Genomic DNA, 18414 nt, shown 5'->3' with positions numbered 1-18414 from the left:
TTCAGGCTCAGGGCCCTCTTGAGTCTGAGGCGTGTGCGGGGGTCCATGGCAGCCTCTCTTACCTTGGTCTTTCCCCCTCCCCAGTCTCCCTTTATGGCTGGAGGCGGGGTGGTTACAGGAAGCTCGGGGCCATCAGGGGCTGGTTCCATCTGGGGAGTCCCGCTGAGGGACAAAGAGCGGGGGCGGGGTGGGGGGGAGTGGGGTGTTAAATGCGGGCTTCCCTTCCCACCTGTGTTTCAGCGTTTAACATTGTGCCAATGTGTCCATAAATAAATCAGCTTGTTCTGTGTGCAGTTAAACCTTCATTCACTTAAAAACTTTCAGAATAGATAATACATGCCCATGGCTTACAAACAGTGCAGGGGAAACCCTGTCACCAGGTCCGTGTGTGTGTCTGTGCATCCAGAGACATCCTGTGCGTGCTCTGTGTGTCTGTCCATCCAGAGTTGTCTTTGGCAGACTCGATGAGCTCTTTCTTATTTCTGGCCGGCACAGGCAGGGAGGACCCCCGGGGCCTCACATTGGTTCCAGGGGCTGGCTCTGTGGGCAGGTCCTCTCAGCTTGGGAGGCTCTCACCTAATCTCTCCCTCTCTCCCACCGCAGCTAGGGCTCAGCAGTGTGAGGGGTTAACCCTGGGTGAACCAGACACACATGGGTGAACCTCAGATCCCAGAACTCCCTAGGGTGGGCGGGGGGCACTTGCCCCTTCCCTCTCAAGAACAGATCTGGCCGTGATTCAGAGGCGCCCGCCCAGGTGGGCCTCAGTCTCAGGCTGGTGAAAGTCCACAGCGGGTGCCTCATGCTGGCCCTGGACCCTAGTCCAGTCTCCACTGCAGCTTCCTGAGAAGCTCCCGGAACTCCTCTCCCTAATTCCTGGACCACAGAAACCGAATGATAATAAAAGGATTATCGCTGTGGGGGAGTAATTTGTTACCAAGCAATGGATCCCCATTCAGTTCAGTTCAGTTGATTACTGTTACAGTGCACTTTTGCAGGGCAGGGCAGGGCAGGGCAGGGCAGGGAAGAGGTGTAGAGGTGCTGATTTTCTTCGGATTCTCTGTTATTGTCACCTTCTCACACAGGAGAGTGATTCTGGGGCCTTGGGGAGTCCCGGATGCTGCATTTCCCAGAGTATAGCCACATCTAGATTCTTCTAAGGAGGGAGGCAGGGACCTCCCTGATGGTCCAGTGATTAAGACTCCAAGCTTCTATTGCAGGGGGCCTGGGTTCATTCCCTGGTCGAGGAACTAAGATCCCACATGCCACTCAGTATGGCCAATAAATAAATAAATAAAAATAAGGGAGGGAGGCAAAGAAGGCCAGTCCTCAGCTTCAGGCTTCCTTGGCCCACCACGGATGCCTTTTCTCCTGTCGCTCACCTCACCTCCGTACCTCCAGTCCAGGTCCTCTCCTAAGCACCATGCCTACACTTCTGCTTCTGGCAGCTTCTAACTACTCGTGCATGGGGCTAAAACAATGTTCTTAAACTGAAGTATCCCCTACCCTCACAAAGCTATTCCTCCTCCTACGATTCCTATCAAGGGTTTTCTAAAACACTGATGTGATGGCCCATCTCCCCTATTTTAAAAAATCCCCATGCAGCTTCATATAAATGTATACATACATACATACATACCCAAAATGAAATATGCAAAAAAATAGTGTTTATTCTTAGGTAGTTTTCAAAAATATATTTTGTCCAGGTCTTCTGGTTAACCTTGGCAGGAGCGTGGTATAGATATATTCTTTTTTTTTTTTTTAGATATATTCTTTTTATTTTATATTGGCATGTAGCCGATTGGCAATGTGGTAGTTTCAGGTGGACAGCAGAGGGACTCAGAGGAAGGTGGTCTTAACCACCGAGTCTAAATCACCCCAGGAGCCGCTGGAAAGGAGATCCAATCCCAAATTATGGGCAGTGATGACATTATTTTGTAAGCAAACAGAAACTTACTGTTTTAAAAGGTAAATTTATTGTTTAAAAAGTCAGACGATTGCAAGGTCAAGCCCCAGCCCCCCACCAGGCCACCCGACACCAGCGTCCCTTTCCATGTCTTCTCATTCTTCCTCCTGCTGGTCCCCGAAATGCTCTCATGCCCCCCGGCTGTGGTGGGTGTCCCACCTGTCCCGGCATGCTTGAGACCCCATCCCAGACAGCACCACACGGGGTCTGCTGAATGAACAGGTGGAAGGCATCACCCCACGTGTCACAGAAGTGAGGGGGTCCCAGGAGACCAGCAGATAACAGGGGTGTCGTTTTACGCCTCTCCTTCCGCCTGCTCACTGGAGATGCCTGCCCTCGTCACCTGCATCCATCCTAGCCAAGGCACAGGGTCCGTCACCCCGTCCGCAGGGTCCTCAGCACGAACGCCCACTTTCTCAGCGCCAGCTCCGTGTCCTGCGCAGAGACGTCCCGGTGCCACACGGCGCGCACTGAGTGCTCAGTCCAGGGGAAGAGCAGCAGGCGCACCGCGTGGCCGGTCTGCGCCACCTCGTCAGCGCTCACGGCCTGCAGGCGCCGGCACAGCTCCTCAGGCGGCAGCCCATCTACCCTTACCATCACCATGTTGGTCTCCACGGCGGTGGGATCCACGGAGCAGATGGGGGACGCCAGTTCCTGGAGCCCTGGGCCCAAGTCCTGCGGTGAGTTGAGCCCAACCCCAGGACTCTACAGCTACCCCTACCACCCTGGCCTTGTCACCCAGGAAAGGCAGAGGGCAGCCCAACTGGAGAGGGAAGAAAGGAGCCTTAGTCCTGACCTGGGCAGACCTGGCCCTGCCACTTTTTAGCTGTGACCTTAGACACATTAGCGGTGGCTCAGATGGTAAACAATCTGCCTGCAATGTGGGAGACTCGGGTTCAGTCTCTGAGTTGGGAAGGTCCCCTGGAGAAGGGCATGGCAACCCACTCCAGTATTCTTGCCTGGAGAATTCCATGGACAGAGGAGCCTGGTGGGCTACTGTCCATGGGCCACAGAGAGTCGGACACAACAGAGTGATGAACATTTTCTTTAGACAAATCAATTAACCTCTCAGTTTCTTCATCTGTAAAGTGGGGACACTGTGGGGCTGTTGTGAGGATTCAGCCTAGGTCAAAGGCTACATTCTGCTGGATCCTGCAGAGAGTTACTGACCCCCACTGGGTGTCAACTAGTCCAGGCCCTGCATGAGGTGTGGTCTGGTAAAGCCCTCGAGTTCCCTGGATCCCAGCCCTCCTGGGTCGGAGGCTGCCCTTCACCTACTCGAGTTGGAGGGACACACCTGCTGGGGACTTGGGCCCTACTACAGGGGACCCTCAAGAACCACCCTGGGGCCAAAGGGAAGTGGTGGGGTGTCAGGCACCTCTGGCGAATCTCTGGGCGTTCTGGTGGTCTCTCTGCAGCATCTCCTCGGCGTCAGCCAGTCCCACCAGGGCAGCTGCGGCCAGCACCCCTGCCTGGCGCATCCCTCCACCCAGGGCTTTCCGGAGGCGCCAGGCTTCTTCGATGAAGTCCTTGGGTCCCCCAACCAGGGCCCCCACTGGTGCTCCGAGGCCCTGAAGGAAGAGAAGAGTCCTGCCCGCCTGCCCATGGGTGTGCATCTCCATTCTCGGGGCTCTGGAGTGGGCAAGAGGGATGTGGAGGGGCAGACACAGTGGCCTCGTTAGGGGAGGGGGTTAGAGGACCCAGGGTGAGCAGCTGCCTGCCCAGGAGCCCCAGGACACAGCTCAGCCCTGCAGTGGGCACCTCCACCCTCCTGTAGCTTCCCTACCTTGGAAAAACAGAGAGACACAGAGTCACAGTGCTCCACGATGCGGGCAGGGGGCACGCCCAGAGCCACTGCGGCGTTCATTAACCGCGCCCCATCCAAGTGGACACGGACCCCATAGCGTCGGGCCAGCAAGTGCACCTGTGGGCAAGATGCAGGTGGGGTCAGAGGGGCGGAGCTGGGGGGAGGATGGGACTCCAAAAGGTCACTAGAGAGTCACCGGGCTTGTCTCCTGGAGAGAGGACGAAGGGTCTGCATAGTTGGTGACCAGCTTGGCCATCTGGAACCCGAGCAGTCACTCTGGGTCTGGGCCTAGGGCGTCCTCTGTGAAAGGGGGTCGACGATAAGGGCTTTATCTCCTGTTTATGGCGGGCTCACTGTAGGCCAGGCCACGGATGCCTCGTCCTGTCTAAGCAGCGCCACAGTCCCATTGGAGGGAAGGCCTCAGCCCTGTTTCCCAGGTGAGAGCGAGCTGGCCCTCAGGTTCTCGCGGGGAAAGGGACAGCGCTCAGCCCTCGCACTCTGGCCGTAAGACCTGGCCAAGCTGGTGCTGCCTGGGGAATCGCCCCAAAGGGTGGGTCTCTGCTCTTTGGAGGAAGGTTGGGGCCCTGGGGGGGGGGGGTCTACACTGGGCCATCATTCCCTTTACAGCTGCACCTAGAATCACACCCGTGTCTCCCAGAGCAGTTCTGGCCACTGATGGGCACCTACACATGTTTCAGAGGAGACTAAACCCCAGCAGGGGACCCAGGGGACAGAAAGCCAGTAGCTGGCTAGTGGTGGGGGCACAGCGATGGGGCTGGGCCTACCTGGCGTAGGTATTCCATGGGGAGGACCCGGCCCCCCGAGCTGCTGTGGGTGTTCTCCAGGCAAATGAGCTCACAGACCGGGTGGTAGGGGCTCCCAAGGCCCCGTGTGACCAGCCTCTCCAGCTCAGCCAGGTCCAGGGTGCCGTGGGGCAGGTCTGGGACGGGGTGGGAGTGCACCCCTGCAATCTGCAGGTGTGGGGGTGCAGAGGATAAGGTCCAGGGGTCCAAAAGTACCTCCTACCCCTGTCTTGTCTGCTCCTCCCCAGCTCTGGGCCATGGAGACTTCCGCCTGAGCTGTAGACCTGGGCACAGACATCCCAGCCGGGGAGGATGGAAGACACCATGTTTGCTTGAGAGGTTGGTGTCCTTCCAGCCTGAGCGCCCAGTGCACTGAGTGCCCACTAGGGGGCAGCAGGCATACAGCCAGCATACAGGCTGCTGGACTGAGCCTAGCCTGCCCCTGCGTGGTCAATCTGGGAATGGCTCTCCTTCCTGCCTCCCCCAGAGAGGCCACCGGCCCAGCCATTTTTCCCTCTGCGGGTCCCAGCCTGGTGCCTGGGAAGCAGGTTCCCACCACAAGTGTTGAACATCCTGTGCTGGCCCCAGGGTGAGAGGTGCTGAGTGCTTACCTGAGCCACCCCGCCCTGCTCATAGACATGGAGGTGACATTCGCGCCCCAGGAGGAGCTGGGAGCCCCGGCGCCGGCAGTGACACATCACTAAGGTAGATGGGGTGGGGGCAGTGTTGGCGTCAAGTGTTTTCGGACTGCATCTGCCAGCTGCAGCCTGTGGTCTCGGTGGCCGCACATGCGGGTCCAGGGGGCCCTCGGTCAACCCTCTGCACCCCACCTCCTCCTGGGCCATGTCCTCCCCCCATCTGTCCCCACCCAGCTCAGCCAGGCTGACCCTCAGGGCCACAGCCAGCTCCCAAGTGCCTTATGCCAATTAGGAGAGAGCGCCCCTTTAAGACACCTTCCTGCCATGTGCTGGAAAGCATCCTACTAAGTCCACAAGTCTAGGCCTGTGGATCATTGGGCCCTGCACATTCTGTTCCTCCCTCCCATTCTCTGCAGCCCCTTGCAGAGTACCTCCTGCAAGGGAAGGCCAGCCACAATGCTCCCCTTTGAGGGCCCAGCAGCCCAGGGCACAGTATCAGTCAGGCACAGGGAGGAAACAGAGGGCACCCACTGGGAAACCAGACTGCTTGATAAAGAAGCAATTTACAAAGGTATGGCAGCCTGCAGGGAAGTCACGAGGTCGAGGTTGGGGGCAAGACCCCCAGGCAGGAAGGGGTGAGAGAAGGGTGTGGCTACAGGTTCCAGATGGCTCAGAGCCCCACTGATGTTGTCACAGCCCCCACCACAAAAGGGAGAAGTGTGGAAGGAGGGCCTGGAGGGCAAGTGGAGGTCGCCCCGCGCTCACCAGAGATGAGGTTGGCCATGGTGTTTGTGGGCACAAATAGAGTCCGCTCCACCCCAAGCAGCTCCGCAGCTGTGGCCTGCAGGTCTGAAGCGGGAAGGGATGGGAGTGGGGGCCCCATTAACAATGGCACTTTTCAAAGTCCTCTCCTAACTCACCCCGTGAACCCCTTGTCCGCATAAGGACATCTTGCCCAAGGCTGTGGTGAGTGGCCAGTCGGGACACCAGTCTTCCAGTCTTCCAGCTGCAGTCTGCGGTCTTGGTGGCTGCACATCTGGGTTCAGGGGCCCCTCAGTCAACCCTCTGACCGCCTTCCCCCCCCACCCCCGCCTCCTCCTGGGCCGTGTTCTCCACCCCTCCCCCCTCAACATTGAAACTCTGTGGTTTGAACCCTCCTGTCCCACCCAGACCTCACACCTGTCTGACTTCCTTTCCCATCAGTCCCTTGCAGGTGGGGCCCTGTGGTTTCTCTGCTGACTTCCTCTCCCAGAACACAAGGACAGGAGCCCTCAGAAGGAGACTCTGGGGGGCTGGAAGGGGGCAGGGCTTCCGGCTCCTGCTTTAAAGCTCCCCTCCCTTTGCCATGACATTCAAGACCAATGGGATCTGGCCTCTGCCTCCCCTCCAGGAACAAGGGTGCTGTCCTACATCCCAGCTCCAGCCACATTCCCCATCCATATCCTGAACACCTTTCTCACCACTATGCTTCTGCCCTGGTGAGCCAGCACTCTCTTCCCTGCCCAGGACTGGGGGTAGAGCATTTCATTCATCTTTGAAGAGGTTCCTCCACAAAGTCCCCCTTTCCTGTGAGTCCCATGTTTCTCCTCACCCACCCCTAGTCCCCAGGGCACTCTCTGTGGATGCTTTAACCCCAGCACCTCCCTCACCCAGTGGGGATGACTGTCTATGCTGAGCAGTGGGTCAACATCTTTGAAGTTCCAGGCCAACAGTGGGTGTCTGCTGGATGCTTGATCAGCTCCATCATTACCTGACCCCACATCCAGACCCTCAGGGCTAAAGTCACGACCCCGCGACTTGCCCCTGGCACAGCTGACGGTTTGTACACACCCCAGCAATAGTAATGGCTCACTATGGCACCAACCCTCAAACCAGGGTGGGGGGCAGCAACTTTCAACCATCTTGAAAACACTTTCGAGGTTTCTAGAACTCATTCCTCTGGAGGAGCAGCCTGTGGAGAAACCCTTTTCTAGATGGGTTTTCTGTTGTCTTCTTGTGGGAAGGTGGTGGGTGCAGGACAATAGCCAAGGGTTCCAGAGTGAGAAGACCTGAGTTCGAGTCCTGTTTTGCCGTTTACTCGACATGGGACTTAGAGCACCTGGCCTAGCTTCTCAAAGCCCTCCTCAGCAAGATGAGATAACACCCATTCTCATCGTGTCTTGGGGCCGCACTTCAGTGAGCACACAGATCACCCGGCGATCCTGTTAACTTGCAGATTCTGGCTCCGGAGGTCCGGTGCGGGACCCGAGACTCTGCATTTCTAACAGGCTCTCGAGTGATGGGTCAGACTGAGCTGCAAAGAAACCGAGCGCAATGCACGGCCTGCAGCTGAGCCGCCACCCCGAGCCCCGGGCCGCCGCTCCCTCCAGCACCACGGACAGCGCCCTGGGGTCGCCGCGAGGACCCCCGGCTCTGGCCTGCACGCCGGGCTCACCGCGGACGGTGGGGTCCTCGCCGTAGTCGTCGTCCCCCACGACGGCCTCGGCCATGGCGCGCCTCATGGCCGGCCCGGGCTTGGTCACCGTGTCGCTGCGCAGGTCCACCACGTACGTCGGAATCTCCGCCAGGCTCCCAGACCTCCGCGCCCAGAAGACCCGCTGCCGCGGAGTCGCGGCTCGGGCCAGTCTGCGGAGCATGGCGAGGATAGTGCCGGGCCCTCCAGCCCCGATCTTCCTCGGCTGGATCGGAGCGGCAGGGCTTTCCAGACTTCGGCCGCGATTGACCCGGGCTGGCCGGAGGGCCCCCGCGGCATGCTGGGAGTTGTAGTTCAGCTTTCGTCGCGGCGGACACTGAGCGCACTCCCGAGGCATCCTGGGAGTTGTAGTTCCGCTTTCCACCGTGTTCGGCTCCGAGCGAACTTGGGCTGAGGGAGAGGGAGGAAGGGTTGCGCTTACCCATGAAGAAACAAAGCCGCTCATGTGCCTTTTTACCGTGTGTCCAGGACTGTCGCAGACACTTTACAAGTGTTAAAGCAGCTAAGCCCCCCAACAGCTCTCAGTTGACAAGCATTATTATCATCCCATTTTACAGATGGGGAAACTGAGACGCACAGAGCCAATGAACGTGCCTAAGGTCGCTTGACCGGGAGCGTCCAGCTCTAAATGGACTGTGCTATGTTGCCCCTAAAAAAGTAGCTTTCCATCATCTACTTTTTTTAGTACAGATTTATTGAGCGCCTTTTGGTGCCAGGCATTGTCTGGGTGCCAGGCAGAGGGATACAAAGATGATCCCGAAGTCTGAGCATCCGACTTCGGGGGCATAATGGAGGTGGAAGTAGGGGGGGTGACAAAGAGTCCCCTCCTCCGTACCCACTTGCCCTTGGTCGGGGAGAGGGTGCTGCCTCCACCACGGGCCAGTGTCGCGTTGGGGGTGGGGAGTGGTGAAGGGCCCTGACTGACTCAAGTCCCCGCTTAGCAGGCAGGTGGTTTTGGACAAGTCAATTAACCTCTCTGCACCTCAGTCTCCTTAAATGCAAAATGGGCTGTTTTCAGGATTTGATGACTTAAGGGGTTTTTGTGCTGAGTCTGGCGCCTGGCTGGTAGTAAATGCTACAGATGAGTGTTTTCTGTCTTACTGCTGCTGTTTTATTGTGGTTACTGGTCACAGCCCAGGGCGCTGGGGTTTGGTGCTGCTGCTGTGGGGTGCAGCCCGACTCCGCCTGGACTGGCTCTCCTGCAGGGTTGACTGTCCCTCAGCCGGGAAGGACAGGCCTCTCTCTGGGTGCCCAGCTCCACTAGCAGCTCCCCTTCCCCCAAGTGTGGGCCACAGATGTCTCTTCCTCACAGGAGGAGACCGGACCCTAAGGGCTGAACGTGACCAGAAGAGGCACCCACAGCTCTGATCAGGGCAGCCCTCAGCAAAGAGGACTCTGACACTGACCTTCATCGGAGCTCTGACGTGTGTCTGCTCCGGGTCAGGTCTGGGGATAGAGGAGAGCAAAGCAGCTTGCCCTTGGAGTTCAGTTCTTTGGGATGGGGACAGGATGCTGCCTGTTGGCTCTGGGAAAAGTTGCAACAGGCCTGGCTGAAGCATCAGGGCAGGCTTCCTGGAGGAAGCAGTGATTGGTTGAGCTTTGAAGGTAGAGCAAGGTGTTAATCAGACGAAGGCAGAGGGAGAGTGTTCCAGGCAGTGGGAACAGCTTCAGCAAAGGCTTGTGGTCAGAGGCAGCTGGAACACTTGAGGCCTGGAAGAGAAGGGAGCAGGGGCAGAGATGGAGTCCTCTCCCCGTGCCTGCAGAGCCGTCGTGAAAGGGCAGAAATCGCAAGTCCCTGTAGGATCTGGGGCCCCGAGGACACCCATCTGAAGGAAAGGCCCACTCTGCCCTCCGCAACTCCCCCCTTGGTGCTCTGCGGCCCTGACCCACAATCTCCACTGAATTCCGGGCCCTGAGAAAACAAGCCCCTTATCTCAGTGTCTGGCTCCAGCCCTTCTGCTGGGAAGTGGGGGAGGGAGGCGGGGAGTAGAGGCCTCTGTGGGAAGGAAGGGAGGGGCTGGGGCAGCGATGGTGGCTTTAGGGGGAGCAGGGAGAAGGGGGCAAACAGCTGGATCCCCAGGCACCTCCCAGCCATGGCAGAGCCACAGAATGGCCTTCTGTTTGCAGGCACTTCACCTTCCCACTGACAACCTCCCTGCTAATCCTCACTGCAACCCTGGGGGAGAGGGATTAGGCAGGGGCCTCAGGGCTACCCGAAAATGCCACCAAGGTAAAACAGCTGGTCACCAAACTGGGCCTTTCTCCTCCCAGGGCAGAGCTGTTTCCTCAGCGAGCTGGGCTCTTCCTGGGGAAAGTTGGCCCCAACAAAAGTTGCTTCTGCCAGGTGGCTGCTTATCACCGCCTGTCTTGTCCCAGGGCACCTGGGCAACCCCCTCCTTGCCCAGTGGTGGCTTCTCCAGCATGAAGGGAGCAGGAAGCTTGGGCTACCATGGGAGAAGGCTGGGAGCCCTCCATGGCCTGTTTCTGAGGCCTCATCAGGGGGCTTGCTGTTGTTCAGTTGTTAAGTTGTGTCCGACTCTTTGCAACCCCATGGACTGCTGCACGCCCGGCTTCCCTGTCCTTCACCATCTCCCAGAGTTTGCTCAAACTTGTGTCCATTGAGTCAGTGATGCCATCCAACCATCTTGTCCTCTCTGTCTCCCCCTTCTCCTCTCACCCTCAATCTTTCCCAGCATCAGGGTCTTTTCCAGTGAGTCGGCTCTTTACATCAGGTGGCCAAAGCATTGGCGCTTCAGAGACCCTCTGACCAAGACTTGGTCTCAGGGAGTTGTGTGGGCACATGCGTGTGTGTGAATGTGTCTGCGTATGTATGTGTATAAATTTGTGTGTGCACGCATGTTGGCATGCCCACCCAGGTATGTGTGCACTGTGCACACATGTGTATACTTGTGGGTATATGTAACTGTACTGGTGTTTGTTATGCATGTGTATAAGCACACCTCAAGAGATATTGCTGGTTTGCTTCCAGACCACTGCAATTAGGTATCGCAAAGTGTGTCGCATGAATTTTTTGGTTTCCCGGTGCACATAAGTTATGCTTACACTACACTGTAGCCTTTTAAGTGTGCAATAGCATTATGTCTAAAAACAATGTACATACCTTAATTTAAAATATTTTATTGCTAAAATTGCTAACCATCATCTGAGCCTTCAATGAGTTATAATCTTTTTTTTTTTTTTTTTGGCTGCACAGCATGCGGGATCTTAGTTTCCGGTCAGGGACTGAACCTGTAGAAGTGTGGAGTCTTAATTAACCACTGGACCGCCAGGGAAGTCCCAGTGAGTTGTAATATTTTTGTTGGTGGACAATTCGAAACATTTCGAGAATTACCCAAATGTGACGCTGAGATGCAAAGTTAGAGTGTGGTCTTGGAACAATGGGGCTAACAGACTTGCTCGATGTAGGGTTGCTGCAAACCTTCAATTTGTTTAAAAAAAAAGAAAAGATAAAAGGAATATCTTCGAAGCTCGATGAAACAAGGTGTGCCTGTCCATATGTGTGTATGTTTGTGTGTGGGTATGTGTGTGTATGGGCATCCCAGGTGGCGCTAGTGGTGAAGAAACTGTCTGCCACTGTAAGAGACACAGATTTGATCCCTGCCTCTGGAAGATCCCCTGGAGGAGGGCATGGCAACCCACTCCAGTATTCTTGCCTGGAGAATCCCATCGACAGAGGGGCCTGGCAAGCTACAGTCCATAGGGTCTCAAAGACTCAGACACGACTGAAGCAACTTAGCACACACACACGCACGTTTATATATGCCCGTGTGTGTGTACTGGTGTATACATATGTATGTCTGTATGCATGTATATATGTGTGTGTCCCTGGACTGTGTGAGGTCCAGTCACCCTGTTGGTAAGCTGAGGACAGTCCACAGCTCCCAGACTAGGATGAGAAGCCAGAAGCCCCTGGTGCAGCCAGCATTGCTTGTCCCTCCCCAGCACCCCAGGTCACTGGGCTGATCCCCTTCTCTCCTCCTCAGTCCCCTCCCCGACTGTGAACCTGGAGGCCTGGGGTCCTCTCCTGCCTCCATGCAGACCCGCCCACCCCACAGCCACTGCCCTAGGTCAGGCCACATTGGGCTCCTGCCCCTGCCTCCACCCCAGGGATGCAGCCCGCCCCGCCCACCACCAGCCCCACTCACCACCACCCCCCCACCCCGACCCCGTCGCATCCTCACAGCTGTCTCCCTCACACTGCTGCAGCCCTTGCTGATTCCCCGAATGCACTGGCCTCACTCTCACCCCGAGATCTTTGCACCTGCATGCCTTCTGCCCGGAAGCCACCCCCACCCCCCAGCCAGTGGCACGTGTCTCTGGTTACCACCTTCTTTGTTTTCTTGTCTCAGCTGAGACGCTCCTTCTGGAAAGCACCCTGACCCCCTTCCAGCAGGGAAGGGAGGTGGTTCTCCTCTGGGGTGTCAGTAGGGTCTCTTCTCACTGCCTGCAGGTTTGGGGAGAGATGGGGACACTCTTGGCCTTCGAAGTGTCCTGTGTGCCCAGACCAGCAGCAGCCCCCCAGTACTCCGTGATTTCAGTTGAATGGATGATGAGGGGGGCAGTGGCCCAACTTCCCTGACCCGGGGGACCCCCATGCAATATGGACACTGTCGTGGGAAGCAGGGAGCCTTGTCGGGAGCTCTGACCGTGCAGGGCTATAGGGCCCCCGTGCAGGAAGAGGCAGGAGTGGGTGAGGAACACATGCTGGGGAAAGCTGAGGGTCTCCGAGGCAGCCCTGTCCTGGCCTTCTGGAGGTGTCTGTCCTGCGAGCAGGATGAAGATGGTGGGCAGGTGTTCAGGGGAGTGAGATATGAGTCCTGGGGTGGCTGCCTCTTGAGGCACCCCCAGGCTCCCTGGCTCCCCTCCAAGGACAGGCTCTCTGGGGTGTGGGCACACACTTGTGCGCACACACACACATGCACGTGAGCCAAGTTCAGTGTGCATATTCCTGTAACGCTGGGCTGCTGGCAGGAAGTGAGCAGTGGGGAGGCCGCTGCTGGGAACCCGGGGCTGGCCCTGCTGAGATAAAGGGAGGCCGCAGATTGGAGCTGGAGATAGCGGCTGGGGCCTGTAAACAGGTTGGGGAGATGTCCTTCCCATCGCATCCCCCTGGCCTTGAGCCTGCATGATCCATAGGGCGCTGGCCTGGGTCCAGCCCCACAGCCTGGGAGTCCAGGGAAGGCTCTTTGTACCATCATCTCTGAAGACTGGGGGGGTGGCAAGGGACAGAGCGCTGGGCCTGGGGGCCAAGGTCATGTTTGCTTTTGGGAGGGAGGGTAGGGGGATGGGAGGAGCCAGTTCAAGCCCTGTGCCTCCCCCACTGGGGAAGGAAATGTGACATGCATCGGAGGCGTCCCCTTCAAAGCTGTCTCTGCATTTCCAAACAGGGTGGGACCAGGAGAGATTGGGAGCCATGGGAGGCTGCACCCTGCCAGTCAGCAGGCGGGCTCAGCCGACAGCCCACAGTGAGCTTGAGGTTACGGTAGCCGGGAGACCCCACACTCTGCTGGCCAAGGGGAACCCATAGAACTTGCATCCTCATTCCACGAACTCCTGGACCATGAGCGCCAGGAACAAGGCCGGGTGCAAGTCTGTGTGAGGAGTCCCAGTGCCTGGCACAGTGGGTGCTCAGATACACTTGTGTTTTTGAAAAAATAATGAGCTACCCACACAACCTAATACAGAAAAGTGCACGAAGCATATATGCACAGTTTTACAAATGCATATAAAATGATCTCTCATATTATTGCCACTCAGATCAAGAAACAGAACATAGCCAGGATGCCAGAAGCTTCCTTGCCATGCGCAACCCGTTCCCTCTGCCAGAAGTTTTGCTGCAGCCTGACTTTTATGCTCATTACCTGCTTTGCTCTATCGTTTTGCCATCACCATATTTCCTTGTTAATAGCTAGCGCTGCTAGCTTTTGGATTTGCTGTGAATTTTGGGTAATGGATGCCTTAAATCCCTGGAAACGGGATAGGCTACCCACTCCTATTTTCTTGGGCTTCCCTGGTGGCTCAGATGGTAAAGAATCTGCCTGTAATACGGAAGACCTGGGTTTGATCCCTGGGTTGGGAAGATCCCCTGGAGGAGGGTATGGCAACCCACTCCAGTATTCTTGCCTGGAGAATTCCCATGGACAGAGGAGCCCAGCGGGGTCACACAGAGCCGGACACGACTAAGCATGCACGCGTGCCTTTTTCGATGCTCCAACTGTCAAATTCATCCGTGTTGCGGCTGTAACTCACTCTTGCCACAGCTGTGTGGTTTTTCCACTGTGTGCCACGGTTGATTTCTCCACTCTGCTGTTTGGGGACCTTTGGCTGTTTTCAGACGTCGTTTCCAGACAGCCCTGCTGTGAGCAGGCACATTCACCCTGGTGTTGCTCGGGGCACAAGTGTGCACATTTCTGTTGGGCACACGCTTGGGGAGGAACTGCTGAGGCTGCGATCCTTATCTCCCCACTAGACCCTCCTGAGCCTTCCCCAAAGTGGCCAACATGATTTACATGCCATTGTTCTCGTTGCTTGCTATTCTCGCCATCCTCTGCGTCGTCAGACTTCAAAACTTTAGTCATTCTGGTGGACATGTGGCAGTTTCTTCTGATTTTAATCTGCTCTTTCTGATAAGTGACGAACTTGAGCACTTTTTCTTAGGTCTTAACCATTCATATTCTGCTCCTATGAGGAGCTTGATAAAGTTCTCTAGCTGCTTTGTCAGAGTTATTTCCATATGCTGGGTTATATGTATGGAAAAAAAAAAAAAAGTCCCCCTTTTATGGCCTGTCTTTTCACTTTTATGGAATTCTTGCTAGATCACAGGCTCTTTGTTTTCTGTAGTTAAATCCGCCCCCCAACCTTATGATTGATGTCTTGTTTAAGATCGCTTTCCTTTCCTCAAGGTCGTGATGACACTCTCCTCACTGTCTTCTGAAATATGGGAGTTCTGCTGTCTCATTAAATTTAACCACTTGCTGGCGCCGTGATGTGGAAACTGCACTTCGGAGAAAAGGTGCCTGTGTGACATGGGGGCTCCGTCCTCTCCACCCCGGGGTGGCCCAGGCTGGCAGTAGGGGGCTACCCGGGTCACAGTGGGAATCAGAGTGTCCTGACTGGGCGAGGCTGGGGAAGGTCTTAGTCAGAAGTGAAAGAGAGGATGGGAGGCACGTGCCACCAAGGCTTTGAGAACAGAGGTGGCCTTGGACAGGCCTTTCAGCTCTGTGACCCTCGTGGGGGTGGGAGGCCTCTGCTGCCTCTCAGGCCACCCCAGAGTGTGCAAAGTTGGGGGCTCAGCCTCTTGGGATTGGAGGTGCTGGGTCAGCATCTGACCCTTTCCACAGAAGCACCCACGCCGTGGGATCCCGGGGTCGGGCCACAAGGAACTCTGGGTCTTAAGGGCTCTTCAGGGGTCTGGGGAGTCCATGTGGTCGGGGGCAGAACAGCCCAGGGTGAAGCCTGGCAGGTGGACGGGCGGAACACTGGAGTCCAGGGAAATCCGCTGGAACCGTACAACAAGGGTGCCCTCCATTCTGCGAGGAAGTAGCCAGCCTTCCAGGAATTGCTTTGGGGTGGGGGCATGGAGGATTGTGGGGGGGCCAAGCAAGCCCGGGGCTGGGTCCCCACTTCAAGGGTCTCCCCTGGGCGGGGGGCTGGGTGTGTGCAGGCAGTAGGAGCAGGAGACGTGGGGACAGCGGGGGACATAGCCTTGGAGACCTTCTGAATTTCAGGCTCCAGCAGCTGGGGCCAGGGAACCCTCTGGGCACCCCACATTCCCAGGCCCCCCCAGCTCTGGCTGCAATGAGAGCAGACCCTTACACTTTCTGCCCCACCTGCTGGCCCCAGGCCCCAGCTGGGCCCCATCAGCCATGTCAGGCCAGCGTTGAGGGCCTGGCATTATTTACTGCGGCAGCTTCCTCCTCCTTCCAGTAACTTGTCCTCCAGCTCCAGGCAGCTTCTGATCAGGCAGCAGACCTCTAATCTCTCGAATCTGCTCTCTTACCGGCATCAGCCTCTCGCTTCCTGTTACTCAGCCCCGGCCGAGGCGTGGGGTCAGCTTCGAGCTGGCCGGGCCCCGGCTGTTCCCAGGGCCTCTGCCCAGGCTCCTCAGTCCACCCGGCAGGGAGCACACAGGGGTCAGATGCCATTCATGGGCTTGGCGAGCTGTCTGGGGTGGGACCAGCTCTGCAGATGCTGACCCTGTGCTGGGGGTACAGGACCCCAGGATGTGGGGGGCATGGGCTCCTAGGCTGCGGCTCTGGGTCCTGCACGGTCGGTGGCTGAGGCTCCTCCGCTTGCCCTCCGCTGGGCAGAGCATCCACGAAGGGCGCCCTTCCCCTCTGACCTCCTCTGCCTCCCGGTCCCCTGTGCCTGCACTGGGGCCCGAGCCTGTGTGAGAAGGGAGGGCACACAGGTTCTGGAGAGCAGACCTGGATGGAACACACAGGGACAGAAAGAATCGGGCCTTCGGCCTTATCTGCAGGGGCAAGAGCTTCCGCTGCAGAAGGGGAAAGGGTTTCCGCTGCACAATTTCAGGGTTATGCACCTTGGGTGGGCCTCCCTAGCTAGCCCAGAGGAATCGCAAGGTTGCAGGGTAAGGTGGGGGCAAGAAAGGCTGCCCTGCCTCCACTGGACTCTGAACACGGGAACAGACATCAGGCACCCTGGGCACGGATCCTACCTTGTCTAGGAAAGGTATTCCTAGTAATGGCGCATCTGTTCTTGAGCCCTAGCTTCTGCATCAGTCATGTAGCCAGATTGGACCCAGGTGTCTAGTCCTGAACAGTGCCTCCCTCTGTACCCAGCTGCAGGAATTTTGTCTTATAAGGAACCCTACCTAATCCTTCTTTGGGCTTCCCAGGTGGTGCTAGTGGTAAAGAACCCACCTGCCAATGCAGGAGACATAAGAGACGTGTGTTCAATCCCTGGGTCGGGAAGATCCCCTGGAGGAGGGCATGGTCAACCCACTCCAGTATTCTTGCCTGAGAAATCTCATGGACAGAGGAGCCTGGCAGGCTACAGTCCATAGGGTTGCAAAGAGTCAGACACAGCTGAAGCCACTTAGCACAACAATCCTTTGTTTTGTCCACAGTGGGCCTGTTTCTGTCCTCTGTGCCACAGACTCATCTCATTTCTCTTCCCCTGGCAGCCCTGCAGAGGATAGGAGACACCCGTGTTTTTTTTAGGGGGAGAGGACACCTTGGGTTTGGCTTCCCAGCTGCTGACCGGATGGCTGGTGTCAGGGAAAGCAGGTCTTCACGGTGGCAGAGTTCAGAGGGGATCTTTGGGAAGGAAGAAGGTCAGAGTCTGAGGCTGGAGCATGGGCCAAAGTAGGGGAGCTGCCAGGGACCCCATCCTAGCTGGGGAGGCCAAGGGGTCTGACTTTGGGCTCCAAACACAGAATAATCCACTAGGGTGGGGAGGAGACTTTTATGCTTAGTATTTGCATTTCATCCTTTTAAAATGTCTCTCTTTTGTGAATATTTTATAACGCAAGTAATAGATTCATACAGTCATGGAAACTTGAAATCTATAAATAACTATACATATATAGTTATGAGTTCATATGGAGTTATGAGCGCAAGCATTTCTTATGAGAGAGTGCATGACCCAAGCAATGAGAGGGTTTGAAGGTCACTCTTTCTTAGCGCTTATGATTTTTATTTTAAATCCTGGGCACCTTCCTACTGAGTTTGAAGTCCAGGATGGCAGGATGAACGAAGGTCCCACATTCAGGCACTTGAAGGGCTGGCATCAGCAAAAAGTCTTGAGCTGGCTTGACGGGGATGATGGAGGGGTCTGAGGACCTGCAGGTGACGCGGGCATAGATGGGGCTCCGGGCTGTCTCTGGTGGGCACCTGCTCTCACTGGGAAGGAGGCAAGACTGAGCTCGCCCTGTGTGGGGTGAGGGAAAGGCAGCCATGGCTGGGCCTCTGCTCAGGAACCCAAGACCCCCTTGCTCAGGGTTGAGGGCAGCACCCAGGACTGGCACCTTCTGAGCACACCCACCTGTCTCTCCAGTCCTGGGTCCCTGGGAGGAGCTTTGTTACTGGAGCACTTAACTCCACAAAGTATTTGTCATGCTCCTGTGGGGCCCCGGGCAAGGGCAGGACACAGCTTGTGCCGTCACGCATCTGGTCAGGTGTGCAGGCAGCGGTACAAGATGCCAGCGATCCGGGGTGGGAGTACATTTCCAGAGTCCTGGGTGAGCGGAAGCTAGTGCTCCCTGTTGGGGTTTGTTGCTCCCGGGGAAGGAAGCTCAGCAAGAAAACGCCAAGTCGTCGGTCCATCTACCAGTCAGTATCTACCGGGCACCTATTAGGTTTAACCAGCCAGTTCTGGGTGCTGGGGTTGGGGGCTTTGTCTCCCGCCGAGGACGGAGGGCCAAGGATGGATCACAAGGAGCTCTGCACGGCGGGACCCTGATCCCCATTTTACAGATAAGGAAACTGAGGTCCAGGAAGTAGACTAACTTGAGGGTAAATAGAAGAGTCAGGATTGGAACCCGTATCTCCCAGGTCTGGCTGTGAGAGCCACAGGTGTGTGGACAGCCAGCAGGGGGCAGTGCTGGAAGCGCCTGGAGGCTCCCCTTCTGCGCTTGGAGGAATCCTGTGTATCTTCCAGGAGTTTAGCTCGCCTTCTCCTCCAGGAAGCTTTCCATGATACCCTGCAACACTCTGCCAAGACACACCCTTTTCCCCCTGTCCCCTCTG

The 18414-nt window shown here is 56.7% G+C and overlaps 1 protein-coding gene across 1 annotated transcript; it reads right to left on the bottom strand.

Annotated features, from left to right (window-relative positions):
- Positions 1-2033: 2033 nt before the first annotated feature.
- LOC128065251 (uncharacterized) lies at positions 2034-7929 on the bottom strand. Its single transcript, XM_052658401.1, has 7 exons — positions 7646-7929; positions 5977-6060; positions 5185-5273; positions 4556-4741; positions 3750-3887; positions 3342-3534; positions 2034-2625 (listed from the first exon to the last, which is right to left on the bottom strand). The coding sequence occupies exons 1-7, from the start codon at positions 7845-7847 to the stop codon at positions 2339-2341; spliced, it is 1179 nt and encodes a 392-aa protein (XP_052514361.1). The 5' UTR covers positions 7848-7929; the 3' UTR covers positions 2034-2338.
- Positions 7930-18414: the final 10485 nt, after the last annotated feature.

Source organism: Budorcas taxicolor, chromosome 19, assembly GCF_023091745.1.
Source record: "Budorcas taxicolor isolate Tak-1 chromosome 19, Takin1.1, whole genome shotgun sequence".
Lineage (NCBI taxonomy): Eukaryota > Metazoa > Chordata > Mammalia > Artiodactyla > Bovidae > Budorcas > Budorcas taxicolor.
The sequence above is the reverse complement of the archived record's forward strand: the minus strand, read 5'-3'. Positions and strand labels throughout refer to the sequence as shown.